Source organism: Spinacia oleracea, chromosome 2 (genome assembly GCF_020520425.1).
Source record: "Spinacia oleracea cultivar Varoflay chromosome 2, BTI_SOV_V1, whole genome shotgun sequence".
In the NCBI taxonomy this organism is placed as follows: domain Eukaryota; kingdom Viridiplantae; phylum Streptophyta; class Magnoliopsida; order Caryophyllales; family Amaranthaceae; genus Spinacia; species Spinacia oleracea.
In genome coordinates, this window is record NC_079488.1 from 92,208,475 (window position 1) to 92,221,574 (window position 13,100).

Sequence of the window (13,100 nt, forward strand, 5' to 3'; positions counted from 1 at the left end):
TCCCGTAATTGCCAACAATTTTTCAAAACAAATCATAACATGAGAGACCATAGCTATTAAAACTGAGTTAATCAGAATTAAATTTTGACACTAGGATAGCGGTACGGTATTCCATGCATTAATTTTTTGAGGAATTTTATCAAAATTTTGTTCGTTTTTTACCTTGGAAGTCGATCGCCTATCCGAGATGCAAGTCAAAAGATTGAACCATATTTATCCCGAGGATATTTTCAAAAGATGATTGTTCCTTAGAGGAAGTATTTGAGCTGACTTTGAGATGTGATTTTTCGAGATTAAGTTGTTTTCCTAAGATTGCGCAAAACCAAGAAATGAATATTAGCAACATTTTGGCAACTTAATTGTTGGAGTCGCTTGGAAGAACAGTAAGGCATCATCCACAAAGAAAAGATGGGAAATCTCTGTACATCCCCTTGCTAGTTTGATCCATTTGAATTGAGAAATATCAGAGCCCATATAAAGCATTCGAGAAAGAACCAAACGCCCCCATGATTTAATTTCCATTTGTCTACTTGGGCCAGGCCCAAATTTGTAGCACTGTTTCGAATATAGGCTATGCAAGTGTGAAATACAGAGTAACTGATTTCTTCTTCAACCTAATTTCAGTTTTCTGGCGGAAAACTTTCATACAATCAGCAAGTTTGCTTAGGAAACGTGAATATTAGATTGAAATCTCGTTTCCCATTCGTTTCCGGGATGAATTCAGTTTCAAACACGTCTCTATTTTTCTGAAACGGTTTCGGCGCGTTCCGAAACGCGTTTCCCGGTTTCCCCGTTCCAGGACGTTTCGGAAACGGTACGTCGTGATTTTTTGGCGTTTCCGTAGCTTCGTAGATTCTCTCACATTGCATCTCTTCAACGGTTCAAACCTCTGATGAATTCAACTCCCAATAAAAGCACAATTCAGGTCTGTTTTATTTATTTATTTACAAATTCAATCAAATACTCCGTAGTTTTTTTCATCAATTCATATACTAGTGAATCTGTATGTGATTGCTAATCTCATTTTTAGTATTGGGCTTTGATTTGATTGACTATAAATAAGTAATTAACTTTAATCAATCGATGCTCCTCCAGTTCACTGGAAATCTTGTTTGGGGTTGGTTTACCACTTTGCTACTTTGATCAAATATTGCCATAATCTGCCAATTTTGTGTTGAAATCTTAATAGGTGAAAGCGAGCTGAGGGAATCCCCTTGTTCTTTTTAGTTTGCCCTTTGTAATATTTCCATTCTTAGCCTATGTTACTTGGACTTGGGTGCATAAATACGGGATTTAAAGGCAAAATAATAGAACGAGAATAAGAACGTATTTAGGAAATCGTTGCCCCGTGTTAATGAAATCAATCCCTTGAAAATGAGATTCAGGTGCACAATTCGTTCCCCAAGGTTAACACAACCCTCAACAAACAAAGACAATTTTGGGTGATAAGATGGAGCCACATAAACTTATGTCCAAAAGAATAAGGAGTGTCAAAAAGGCTTAAAAAAGTATGAATTATTATGGGTGTTATTCGGACGGGACACTACAAGAGGGGGGTTGAATTATAGTTTGGAACTTGCGTTTAACTTTTGCGGAATTATAAAAGAAACTTAAAAGCAAGTATAGAAAATAATGCAAGAGAGAATTAGTGTGGAAATCTTCTTGAAAATTATCAAGAAGATAAAAACCACGACCACGAGGGATTTTAACGACGAGCTCCATTCCTCAAGCTAACGACCTTGTTACAACTTAATTGGAAACTCTATCAACCTAAGTTCCCCGTGAACTTAGGTTCCCATATAAAGAATATATCTTTCACGATCAGTGTTAAAAACTCTCTCAAGACTTCACTCAAAGTCTTTTACAAATACAACAGGAACTCACTCAAGTTCCTACCCCAACCTTACCTTGTTACAATATGTGAAACGTAGAAGAACCTGAGGAATTGGAACTTTAGTGGAACATGGAACTATAAGAGGAACTGACTCATAAACGTGGAACGAATATATTTCTTTAAAAACCTTCCACGTGAATCATACATTTTGCAAAGGTAAAAAAGTTCTCCTTTTATAGGCAACAATTATCCTCTTCCCAAAGTAAACTTCCACTTATTTAGCCATGTTTCCTACAAAGTAGGCATGATCCCATAAAACAGAAGAACGTGTGAAGTAAGGACCAGGTACTGCATCAAGTTTCTCCACTGATTTAAACCACTACAAGTATGCCTCCTAGTTTCTAGGCATGATCTCCAATTCTCCATGTTCCTAGAACAAACTGACAAAATGTCAATTATATTTACGTAATTTATTCCATGGTTTCATAGGATTCCCAAGTTAATAGGCACCTACCTAATTAATCTACTCATAAACTTAAATTAATCTTTGACTACCTAGGATTCCCAAATTAATAGGACTCTAATTAATTAATTAATTAAATAGATTAATTTATTCTAAAATACAAATCTTATTTATTTTTATTAAGAATCCCAAACTTAGTCAATTACCTATTTATTATAAGACTTTTAATCAAATTAATACTCTTAAATAAACTATCCTAAATGCACGTTTACATCATAAGCTAGCCGGCAATTAGATGAATGTATACTGACGTTATATTTAGAATGCAGACCAATTTCGACACGAGTTCCACAACACTCAGACACTCAGTTACTGTTTCCTTACATTGAAGCCTAGAATGTAAACTCATACGCTCATACTTCTTCTTTTCGAGTTCCCCCTCAGGAACTGCTACTTCTCTTCCGAAGTTCCTCTAGCTCGTCGGGAGTTCCTGTTCTTCCGCAAGAACTTTGTAACTTCTAGCTTTCTAGAGTTTATCCTTAGAAACTGCTCTGCAGTTCCAGCTCTAGATTTTATGCTTCTTTGTTATCAACATCTCACAATCATCAACCTCCAGTATGCTTGATGATGTTAGCACAACCTTTCATTAATGATCCTTGCACACATATAACTTGAAAACCACGTTAGTTGATTACGTTAGTTTGTCATCATCAAAACTATAGTAGCTCAACAATGGGTCATCATGTCAAGGATTCTTCATCCATAAAACATAAAGGAAGTGACGTATATATAGTTGCATCCTTCTAACTAAACAAAAGAGATAATATGATAGAAAACCAAACATCCAACCTAAAGTCTTATATGTGACCAGCCACACCATCAACTTGTTGGTGTGGCATGTTCACACTTGTAAATAAGACCATCGTGTTTAAAGCCCATATAACGGAGGTTAATGCTAGTTTTGTTTTAGGGTAGTTACTTTTATAGTTTTAGGCCAGATGCTTTTATAGTTTTACTCAAGATACTTCTATAGTTTTATAGTTTCAAGGAAGGTACTTTTATAGTTTTAGTGGAGATATTTTTATAGTCTTAGGGGAGCTACTTTATAGTTTTTAGGCCAGATACTGTAATAGTTTTATTTCAGATACTTCTACAATTTTATTTCAAATACTTCAATAGTTTTATAGTTTCATGTAAGGTACTTTTATAGTTTTAGTCAAGGTACTTATATAGTTTTATAGTTTCAGGGAAGGTACTTTTATACTTTTAAGGGAGCTAATTTATAGTTTTTAGGTTAGATACTTTTATAAAAGGAACCTCTAACATGAAATTCAATAAACTGCAAAAATAAAAATAAAATACTAGTGAATAACCTTCTCCATAGTAGTTGCACGCGAGGGGGTTGCGCCCTTAAGTCACACCATCAAGTTGATGGTGGGCTAGTCACAAGGGAGACGCGCTGAACATCCAAAAGATTTAGGGGATGCTTGGTTTGTGAATTCTAGGTATGAGGTATAGGTTTAGAATGGTCTAAACCCATACTATGTGTTTGGTTGGAAATTTTAAGAGTTTTAAACCCATACAATGTGTTCGGTTGGAAACTTTAGAAGTTTTAAACCCATACCTCAAACCTCAAAGATATGGGGTTTAGAAACTTAGGGGGAGGTGGGTATGACTCATACCTTTACTCCAAGTATCAAACAAAAGGAAAAAAAACTCATCCCTAAATCGAACCAGACACATGGTATTAAGAATAAAGATCCAAAGCCATACCATCTTGATGTTATTTATATTCTAACCCATTCCACTTTGCGAACTAAACGCCCCCTTAAAGAGGTCAATGGCTAATTAAGAAGAATAGTGGAAGTAATTCATAATAAATAACGATTAATTAGTAGGTGCACTGATAGTCTTACATCGTGGGCAACACTCAGCTTTGGAAATATTAAAAAAAAAGCAAGGAGACCGAGGCGGGATTGAAAGTGACGCGAGCTCAATTTCTCGATGTGGAAACGATCAATACATGCAACTTATTGCCTGTGGAATTAGATGAGCTACATAAGCTGGCATGCCCGGGCGAGAGCGAATGATCTTCAGGACGGTGATAAAAATATGTCTTTTTTCCACCATAAGGCTAGCGAGAGAAAGCATTATAATACAATCTCGGGGCTCACAAGTGATGGAGTATGGCGCAACAAGAAGGAAGACTTGGAGGATTTAGTGGCGCCATATTTTGGGACTTTATTCACATTAGAGTCTCCATGTGACTTTGAACAAGCTATGGCTGGAACGGATGCACGGGTCACTAAAGAAATGATGGGGGACTCAGTCTCGAGCCGACGAATGAGAAATTAAAGTGGCACTGTTTTAAATGCACCCTAATAAAGCTTCGGGGCTGGATGATATGCACGCTTTATTTTTTCAAAAATTCTGGCATATTGTGGGAGGGGATATTATTATGTTTGTAAAGCACTGGTAGCGTGGGTCAATTTAGTTAAATAAGGTTAATTAAAACTTGTGTGGTTTTAGTACCGAAATGCGAAAATTGAAATTGTATTACGGAATTTCGACCCTTAAGTTGTTGTGGCGATAATACCAAAAATTAGGACAAACTGATCTGATTGATGAACGAGTTGATGAACAATTGTTGCATCATGGACACCCACTGTCCTAAAAGACAATTCCGCGCTACCTCCTGGTGCAATAGAACAAAAACGGTCGTCCTCCAGGATTAGCGCAACACTGAATTCATGTGCACTCACAAACCCGAATGGAGTCAGAACATATGCCCAAAACCGAGAGCAATTTGAGAGGAAGCAAAGTGATTTTGAGAGAAAGCGATTTGTTTAATGTTTATGTGTTTTGAACGAATGAACAGGAAATTGTTAAATAATCAATCTCAAAATAATAATGCCCACAAACAAAACGGGCTGAAAATAATAATGGTTGTAACGGACGCCATTAAGGCCCATAACAAGGACTTATCCAAAACAACCCGGTACCAAAAAGAATAGGTAAGACCCACAAAACCCACCCCACGCCCGCGCATCGCATTCCCCAAGTTCCCAAGTCCCAAGGCCGACCCAACTTGGCCGGCGCGCGCGTGTGTTTGTTATGTGTCAATCCATACCACTCTTTCACTTTCATATATAAGAGTACAACAAACCTCCTTCTTTATAAGAAGGAGGTTTTCAACCAACGTGGGACAATTCCCACAATACACTTTTCCACTCTTTTCTTGCTTTTCTCACTTGAATTTCCAACAGCTGCAACGTGCTTTATGAAATAATAAAAAAAACAATGGAGAATAAGATGAAGCCATTGTTGGGTGACATTATATCGGTAAACCCATAGTGCTTTTGTGCTAACAAGACTAATTACTGATAATGCGTTGATTGCTTTCAAAATATTTCATGCCATGAAGAGGAAAGGAGAAGGTCGTGAGGGTTCTGTTTCTTTAAAGTTGGATATGAAAAAAACTTACGATAGGGTGGAGTGAATTGTTCTAGAGAAAGTGATGTACAAGCTGGGTTTGGCTATAATTGGGTTGGAAGGGTGATGGACCGTGTGTCGAGTGTGTTTTTTGCTTTCAAAATTAATGGACGGATTTCTGGTCCGTTGTACCTTATCGAGGCCTCTGTCAAGGTGATTCCATCTCCCCTTATTTATTCCTCATTGTTGTTGATGCTTTTTCGTCGCTAATTACAAAGGCAGCTCATGAGAGGATGATTCAAGGGGTGAAAAATTTGTAATGGAGCTCCGAGGGTATCACATTTATTTTTTTGTTGATGACCGTATTCTATTTGCAAAGGCGTCTATTGGAGAATGCTCGGTGATGGCTGATAATATCAAATATCAATACATATGAGAGAGAATATGGTCAAAGTGTCAATCTAGATAAGACATACAGGGTTTTTAGAAAATGTGGATGCAGTTCGGCGACAAAATATTGTGGATACTTTAGGTGTTCGGGAAGTGGAAAGGCATAATACCGTGGTTTTTCGACCATTATTGGTAGATCGAAGGTCATTTTTGCATCACTAAAGGAGAGAATATGGAAGATGCTACAAGGATGGAAGGAGAAACTGTTATCTAGGCCTGGAAATGAGTTTTTAGTAAAGGTCGTAGCCCATGCTATTCCCGAGTACATGATGAGTATTTTTAAGATCTGATCGACGAAATTCATTCCATTGTTGCTCGTTTTTGGTGGGGCTCGAATGGTATGAATAGGAAAATGCATTGGCATTCGTGAGAAGCACTTTGCTAGCCGAAAGCAATGGGAGGTATGGGGTTTCGAGATCTCACAAGTTTTTAACAAAGCTCTTTTAGCGAAACAAATGTGGCGTCTTCATTTTGATCCCTCGTCCTTCTTCCACACGGTCCTCAATGCTAGGTACTTCAAGCACTAGACGATCCTTGAAGTTCTTAGGGGCTTTGATCCAAGTTTCTCATGGCGTAGTTTATGTGGCGCAAGTCTTTACTTCTAGATGGTCTCAAATCGAGGGTGCGCGATGGCATTAAATATCTCGGCATGGAATGTTGGTCGGCTACCTGTGAAGTCCACGCCCTCGTTGCCTAGCTGAAGTGCAGCGCTAGACAACATTGTAATTGTGGTTGATTGTATAGATCACAATTGCAGGGCTTGGCTTGACTTGACAGTAAGTTAAATTTGCCAATTTCATTATCTATGTTACCTTCAAGTGACTTCATGTATGGGCACCCTACAAAGGATGGAGTATACACATTTAAATCGGGGTACTGGTTGGGCATGTAATTGTGGTCGGAATTGGCTGTGGAATCTAGTTGGGGCTGGTAGGACCCCCGAAGCTAGCCCACTTCGTATGGAAAGCTTGCAGGGGTAGTATGTCGGTGAAGGAGGAGCTTTTCAAATGTCATATAGCTACCGATGAGTTGTGTGCCTGCTGTGTTGTGGAGGTAGAATCGATAAGCCATGTGCTATTTGAGTGTGACATAGCAAGGGAAGAATTAGAGCAGGTATGCTACGTGCATTGTACCTGCTCCGATGGGTAGTTTTTCATCCAAATTGTTGTGGTGGGCGAACAAGATGAGTGTGATTGAGGTCTGGGAAATTAGGCAAGTGCGATGTGGTTTTGCCAGAACAAATTTGTGTACGCGAACCAGTGTATAAAAAGGGGCAAGGCGCAACAAGGCGATAGGGGTCCTGGTGCCTAGGCGCAAGGCGCAACAAGGCGATAGGGGTCCTGGTGCCTAGGCGCAAGGCGCAAGCATAAGGCGCGCGCCTCATCGAAGTGAGGCGCATATTATAAAAATTAAATAATCAGTTTATTTTCCTTTAAAAAAAAGATAAATCAGTTTATTTCATAAAAGAATTAAATAATCATTACATAAAGATAAATTAGTTTATTTTAGTAAAAAAAAGATCTTTTTGAATCAAAAGATAAATCTGATGAGAGAGAAAGAGAGGTAGAAGAAAAAGATAAGATTTGATGAGAGAGAAAAAAGGTAGAAGATAATTATAAGATCTGATGAGAGAGAAGGAAAGGAGAGAATCCTTTCAAAAAAAAAAAAGAGGAGAGAAAGACAGCGTACCTGGCAGGAGAGATTGAGAGAATCCTTTCAAAAAAAAAAAAAAAAAGAGAGGAGAGAAAGAGAGCGGTTGGCAGCAAGGGTTCTTCAAAGAGTAAGGATGATAATGATGCTAGAGCCGGCTGAAGACAATTCTGCTTTCTTCTTCTTCTTTTTTCTTTTTTTTTTCCTTTTCTTTTTGGACTTTTTGCGCATCATTTGATTCAGGCGCACAAAGGCGTCGCCTTATGCGCCTTTTTCTCGCCTTTGTCAAATCGCCTCGCGTAGGATAAATTAGGCGACACAGCTGTGCGCCTTGAGCCTTATCGTCTAGGCGCGCCTTTTTATACACTGACGCGAACGAGACTTTTAATACCTACATCACAGTGGCTGATTTTCTTCGGCTAGTCGAGGAGTATGGTGTCTACTCGACAAGGGTGATAGCCGCTCCCATGCTCAAATGTAGGAGCACGCTGTCTGCAGCGTCATGGCAATGTCCCCCTCAAGGCATTATCAAGATCAACATTGATGCTCACATCTGCAAGGGGATGTACGTTGGTGTGGGCTGTCATAAGGAACAGTAATGGCAAGCTGGTCATGGCCGCGGTGAAGAGAATAGCAGTAGAATGGGATGCAGAATTTGCAGAGGTGGCGACAGCTCGGTTTGGGATGGATATTGCACAACGATTTGGGTTTAAGAATATTGGCTTAGAAGGGGATGCGTTAAATGTGGTGAAAAATGTCGAAAATTATACCGTGGGTTTTGTTCTGATCTTCCTAGTTTATGATGACATTTACAAAATGTCTAATTATTTGGATAGTTTTGTATGTTTTAGATGGGATACCAAGGTTAGTTCTGAACTTATTAAATTAAGACATCGGCCTAATGCTTACCTAAAAAAAAGGAGGATTAATTTACACATTTATTTACACATAGTATTTAGAAAGCGAAACCATAGATGTTTAGATGCCAAATGTCATCTCCTCCGGTCCTCCTTTTATCCATCAATTTGTCTTTTTTTTTTCATTTGTTTTTTGTGGTTTGCTATATTTTACGGCTCCAACGCCTCTCCTATTTCATCTTTCTCATGCAACATCAATTCACAATTTAATCCATATATTCATTCAACCTCTTATACTTCCTTTCCCACTTTAACCCTTAATATTAATATACCATTTAATTATATATTCTTTCAACCTTCAAATTCCACCTCTATTTAAATCATATATACCCACTAAAATTACAAACACCTCAACAAAATTAGAACTTCAAAAGACGTCTAAACCACCATTATTTAACCGTTCGTTTTTTGAACAGGCTCAAGAGCTAGTCATCTCCATAATCATGGAGAATAACCACCAAAGAAACTCATCAAAATCAGAAAAGAAGAAGAGAAAGCATCAAGAACATGAAAAGCATGAAAAACAGAATAGAGAGTAATAAGATGATTAACTCAAGAACATGAAAAGCATGTAACCCCAATCAATAAAAGGGAACCACCATGATTATGATCATCAAAAGACCAAATGATTAATGCCAATTAAGAGCACTAAAATAGTTGTTACATAAGAATCTCGAAGAAGCACAAAATCACAAGGAAAATCAACCGCTGGCTTCCACCTGGTCAGACTCGCTCGGCCAGGCGCGCGCACAAGAGTAAACTAACAAGTATATTCTCCCGGTTGGCGAACCCACCCGATTGGGCGATTCAACCTTTCCCGTTTCTTTGTACTCGCGCCCGGTCTGGCCATTCACTGGGCAAAACTCTTTTCCAAGCTTTACTTCTAACACTTTTGTCGGACACTAGTATGTGACGGACTTGGCTATTTTATGAAGACTATCTAAAAGTTTACCCCAAAATGAAGAGTTCAAGTGTTTATATACATGATCAGATACGAGTACTTGAAATAAAATGAAGAGTCCGAGTAACATAGTTCATTGCTACCATGTCACTTTGAATCATGCAGATGACCCTTTTATGTTTTTGTCTTCAATCTTTTTGGTTGATCTGCAGTACAATGTAGGATATGAACTGATGATTCGGTGGAAATTTATGTGCACAGTAAGCAAAAATCCGGGAAAGAGACGCTGTGAATTTGAAAATACTGATACAGAATGGCTCGTAATCCTCAAGGCCATGTTTCCTTGCTCTTGTGGCTTGTTCTTTCCTTGCACATCTCATATCTTATGACTGCAGTCGATGCCAAATCCGGTCGTCCTATTACCGTAAGGGGACTTTCATTTCTCTTTTCAAATAGTGAATGCTTCTTAACTAGGGTTTTTCTTTGATTGTTATTTTGAGGCAACAAGGAGTGAATATTGGCAGTTAGAGGGAGAGATTCCATCTGTTTAGTTCTTTAGGATTGCTTGTTTCTCACTCGTGTTTCGTGAATAACAGGATGCTGAAATACGAATGAAGAAAGATGAGTGTTATACTGACATCGAGAGGTATTCTTGATTGGATGTTAACTTCTTTAATTCTTTTGATTATTAACCCATTAGGTAGTTTGCATTAGCATTGTCTTTCCAGTTTGTGTGGGATTCGTTTGGTTTTGCTTATTGATGCTATACTGACCTTCTTCTGAAACTGGTTCTAGTGGCCTCTGGGGTTTTGATTGCAAAGTTTCGATCACTGCCAAAGAGAATTGTGCATTGCGATGTCTTTCACCACGGTGTTACGAGCTTGTTTATGAGAGTGATCCGGTGAGGGTAATCTCATTTTTACTTTGGACAATCATTTACCAGTCAATTTCTTGTTGATCTGTTCTTTAAATTTCAAGTTATCATGGATTATTTTGGCAGTTGGAAGAAGGAGAGAAGGATGTGATCAGGAATCAAGAATACAAGTACTGTATGTACAGGTAATTGACCCCACAAAAGTTATTAATGTTCTTATATTCAAAGTTAATTATACTTTATACTACTGTGAACTGTTATTCACACACCTTACCTCTGCCTCGTGTATTTTTTATGATAGCTTGTTAACAATTTTGTGTAATTATGGAAGTCTTTGTATATCTGTTTATTGTGTCTAGGATGTTAACTAGTACAAAGTTGTGAAACCAAATATTTGTGCTTCCAGAATGATATTTCAAAGCTCAGCTTACGAACCCTATTGCATAACTTGCATCGTGTTTTCATTGATTGTATTTCTTTTGGTTCTTTACCTTTTCTACTCTGCATGTTTTTTATGTACCTCCTAGACTCACAGCCTAGATCAAACTTCAATTTTTTTCCTTATCTCTAGAGATTTCCATTGTTTCCATCAGGCTAATGGCATTGGTATCTTGTGCTAGTTTTGAACTGACTGAAATTTATGGTAGACATTTACTGCAGTACCCTTGAATTTGAAGATCTAAGTTCGATGCTTTTAGTGGGCCGCTCCCTGCTAATGGTATGGAATATACCTTCTGCTGGTTTTATTCGGATTGGCATAATTACTGTAATCCCCCCGAGTTTGAATATCTAAGCGACTAAGCCTGATGTTTTTACTAAATGATGTCACGAGGCCCACTTGACCAATTGTTCCAAGTAGCAATGAAATTATCGGTGACACGTTTTTGCAACATGTACATACAGAGATTGAAAACTTTGAAATTCAGATTTTTGGTGTTTAGGAATGTGAAGTTCGAAACCATTCAAAACTAGCCGAAAACTAATCCTCGTTTTCCTTAAGGGAAAGGTAATGTTCAATCTACTAAATATTGTTCAGAGTCCAAATTGCACTTTTCGCTAGTGTCTGTTTTAAGTACCAGAAGTCAGAAAAGAAGGCAAAAGATGAAGAAGTCAAGACATGATAAATAGTGAACTGCAGTGCGGATTACACTCTCAAGGGTACAAACATGCATATATAGAGACTTGTAGTTAGCATTGCCTAAGAACTTCATCAATTGACACTCAATGACTTGAATTGCGCATGATTGTTGCTGGAATGCTGAATTAGTGTAGTGTATTCACTTTTCTGGTGTTCACTCATTCTATGTCAAAAGGTATAATTTTGTTTGCAAGTGGTCCAATGCAGTGTGTAAAAGCAAATACCGTCGTAGAAAAGCAATCAATTCAACAACCTCATACATCACCTCATTCATCATGTATTTGGTGCGATAAGTGTTGCTTAGGTATCCACTAGATTCGGGCATGATATTCAACTGCAAGCTTTTTATTTTTGCTCTATGATTGAACTCATCTTTTTGCATCTCATATCATGGGTTCTGTGATCTGGGTTTCTACTAGGACTCTGATGCTGCATCTCCTTTTCTGTTTTTCATATTTAACTATGCTTATGCAGGGTATCAACTGGAGAAAGCCTTGACGGTATTGTGGGTTCTTTGGGGTAATCTTCCTGCAACTATGAACTTTTATGGCGTGTTGTTGTTTCCCGGAGTCAAGTGAAACCTGGGAAAGGAACTCTGCACGCTTCAGAAGTCTCTTTGCTGGAGCAGATTTTATATCAGTTGATGTGTATTTTCTGTGACACAGATGCTTTAATTGATTTAGCTGTATAACTTTTTCTGCTCACATGAGTTTTCAAATTTCACTATCTTGGGGATGTTAGAATTGTAAATGGGTTGTTCACTTTAGCAGACGCCCTGAAACAATACTGTGATCGGATCTTGTTGTAACTTTCTTGCAGGTTATGAAAGTTGTGTAATTTTCACATCCCGTAAACTTGCAGGCTCAGAAATTTGACTAAAGGATTCGACCAAGTTTAAGAGAAAACAGTTGAACACAGACAACATGAAACAAAAATGTAATGATCTTAGCTTGTTGTAGCCATCTTCTTGCAATTGAAGTTGAATATTGTCAATGATACATTATCAGGAAGCTGAGTTTCAGAATGTTTGTATACAGTATAGAATTGTGCCTTGTGATTCATCATATACTTAAATTTCAAGGCATCTTGCGAAAATTCCTTTGTGTTATACTCCTTCCGTCCCTTAATACTCGCATCTTCAACCCCCAACCCTGCCTCCCCCTCACAATATATTTGGTGGTCCCATACACTCCCCCCTTCCCCTCAAAAAGTTGACATATTTCTCATTAACTACATTAAAAAAAATACAGTGTACACAGCACATGAAATGAAACTGATTCAACTTGTCCATACATGCTATTATCAATTACCACCGGAGTAATTATCAAAAAAAATACAGGTTATTATCAATTAACACCTAATTAAATATCAAGTCAATTAAATTGTCTTAAATTCTATACCGTCAAACTGGGGTGAGAATTACAAGACTGGAGTACTATTT

The 13,100-nt window shown here is 38.0% G+C and overlaps 1 protein-coding gene across 6 annotated transcripts; it reads left to right on the forward strand.

Annotated features, from left to right (window-relative positions):
• Positions 1 to 466: 466 nt before the first annotated feature.
• Positions 467 to 12,513, forward strand: LOC110790094 (uncharacterized). 6 transcript variants are annotated; one of them, XM_021994841.2, is made up of 7 exons: positions 481 to 925; positions 9,909 to 10,071; positions 10,244 to 10,293; positions 10,443 to 10,554; positions 10,648 to 10,706; positions 11,169 to 11,239; positions 12,134 to 12,513. In XM_021994841.2, the coding sequence occupies exons 2-6, from the start codon at positions 9,961 to 9,963 to the stop codon at positions 11,188 to 11,190; spliced, it is 354 nt and encodes a 117-aa protein (XP_021850533.1). In that variant the 5' UTR covers positions 481 to 925; positions 9,909 to 9,960; the 3' UTR covers positions 11,191 to 11,239; positions 12,134 to 12,513. The 6 variants fall into 6 exon arrangements, with proteins under 6 accessions (XP_021850531.1, XP_021850533.1, XP_021850530.1 ...); XM_021994842.2 differs by having other exon boundaries at positions 545 to 925; positions 10,443 to 10,548; XM_021994839.2 differs by lacking the exon at positions 11,169 to 11,239 and having other exon boundaries at positions 467 to 925; positions 9,860 to 10,071.
• Positions 12,514 to 13,100: the final 587 nt, after the last annotated feature.

Bases quoted from the DNA above. Each gene is read 5' to 3' on its own strand.
- LOC110790094 (XM_021994839.2), top strand. From the start codon at position 9,961: ATGGCTCGTAATCCTCAAGGCCATGTTTCCTTGCTCTTGTGGCTTGTT. The intron at 10,072-10,243 runs GTAAGGGGACTT...CGTGAATAACAG, and splicing joins AATCCGGTCGTCCTATTACC to GATGCTGAAATACGAATGAA. The intron at 10,555-10,647 runs GTAATCTCATTT...TTATTTTGGCAG, and splicing joins ATGAGAGTGATCCGGTGAGG to TTGGAAGAAGGAGAGAAGGA.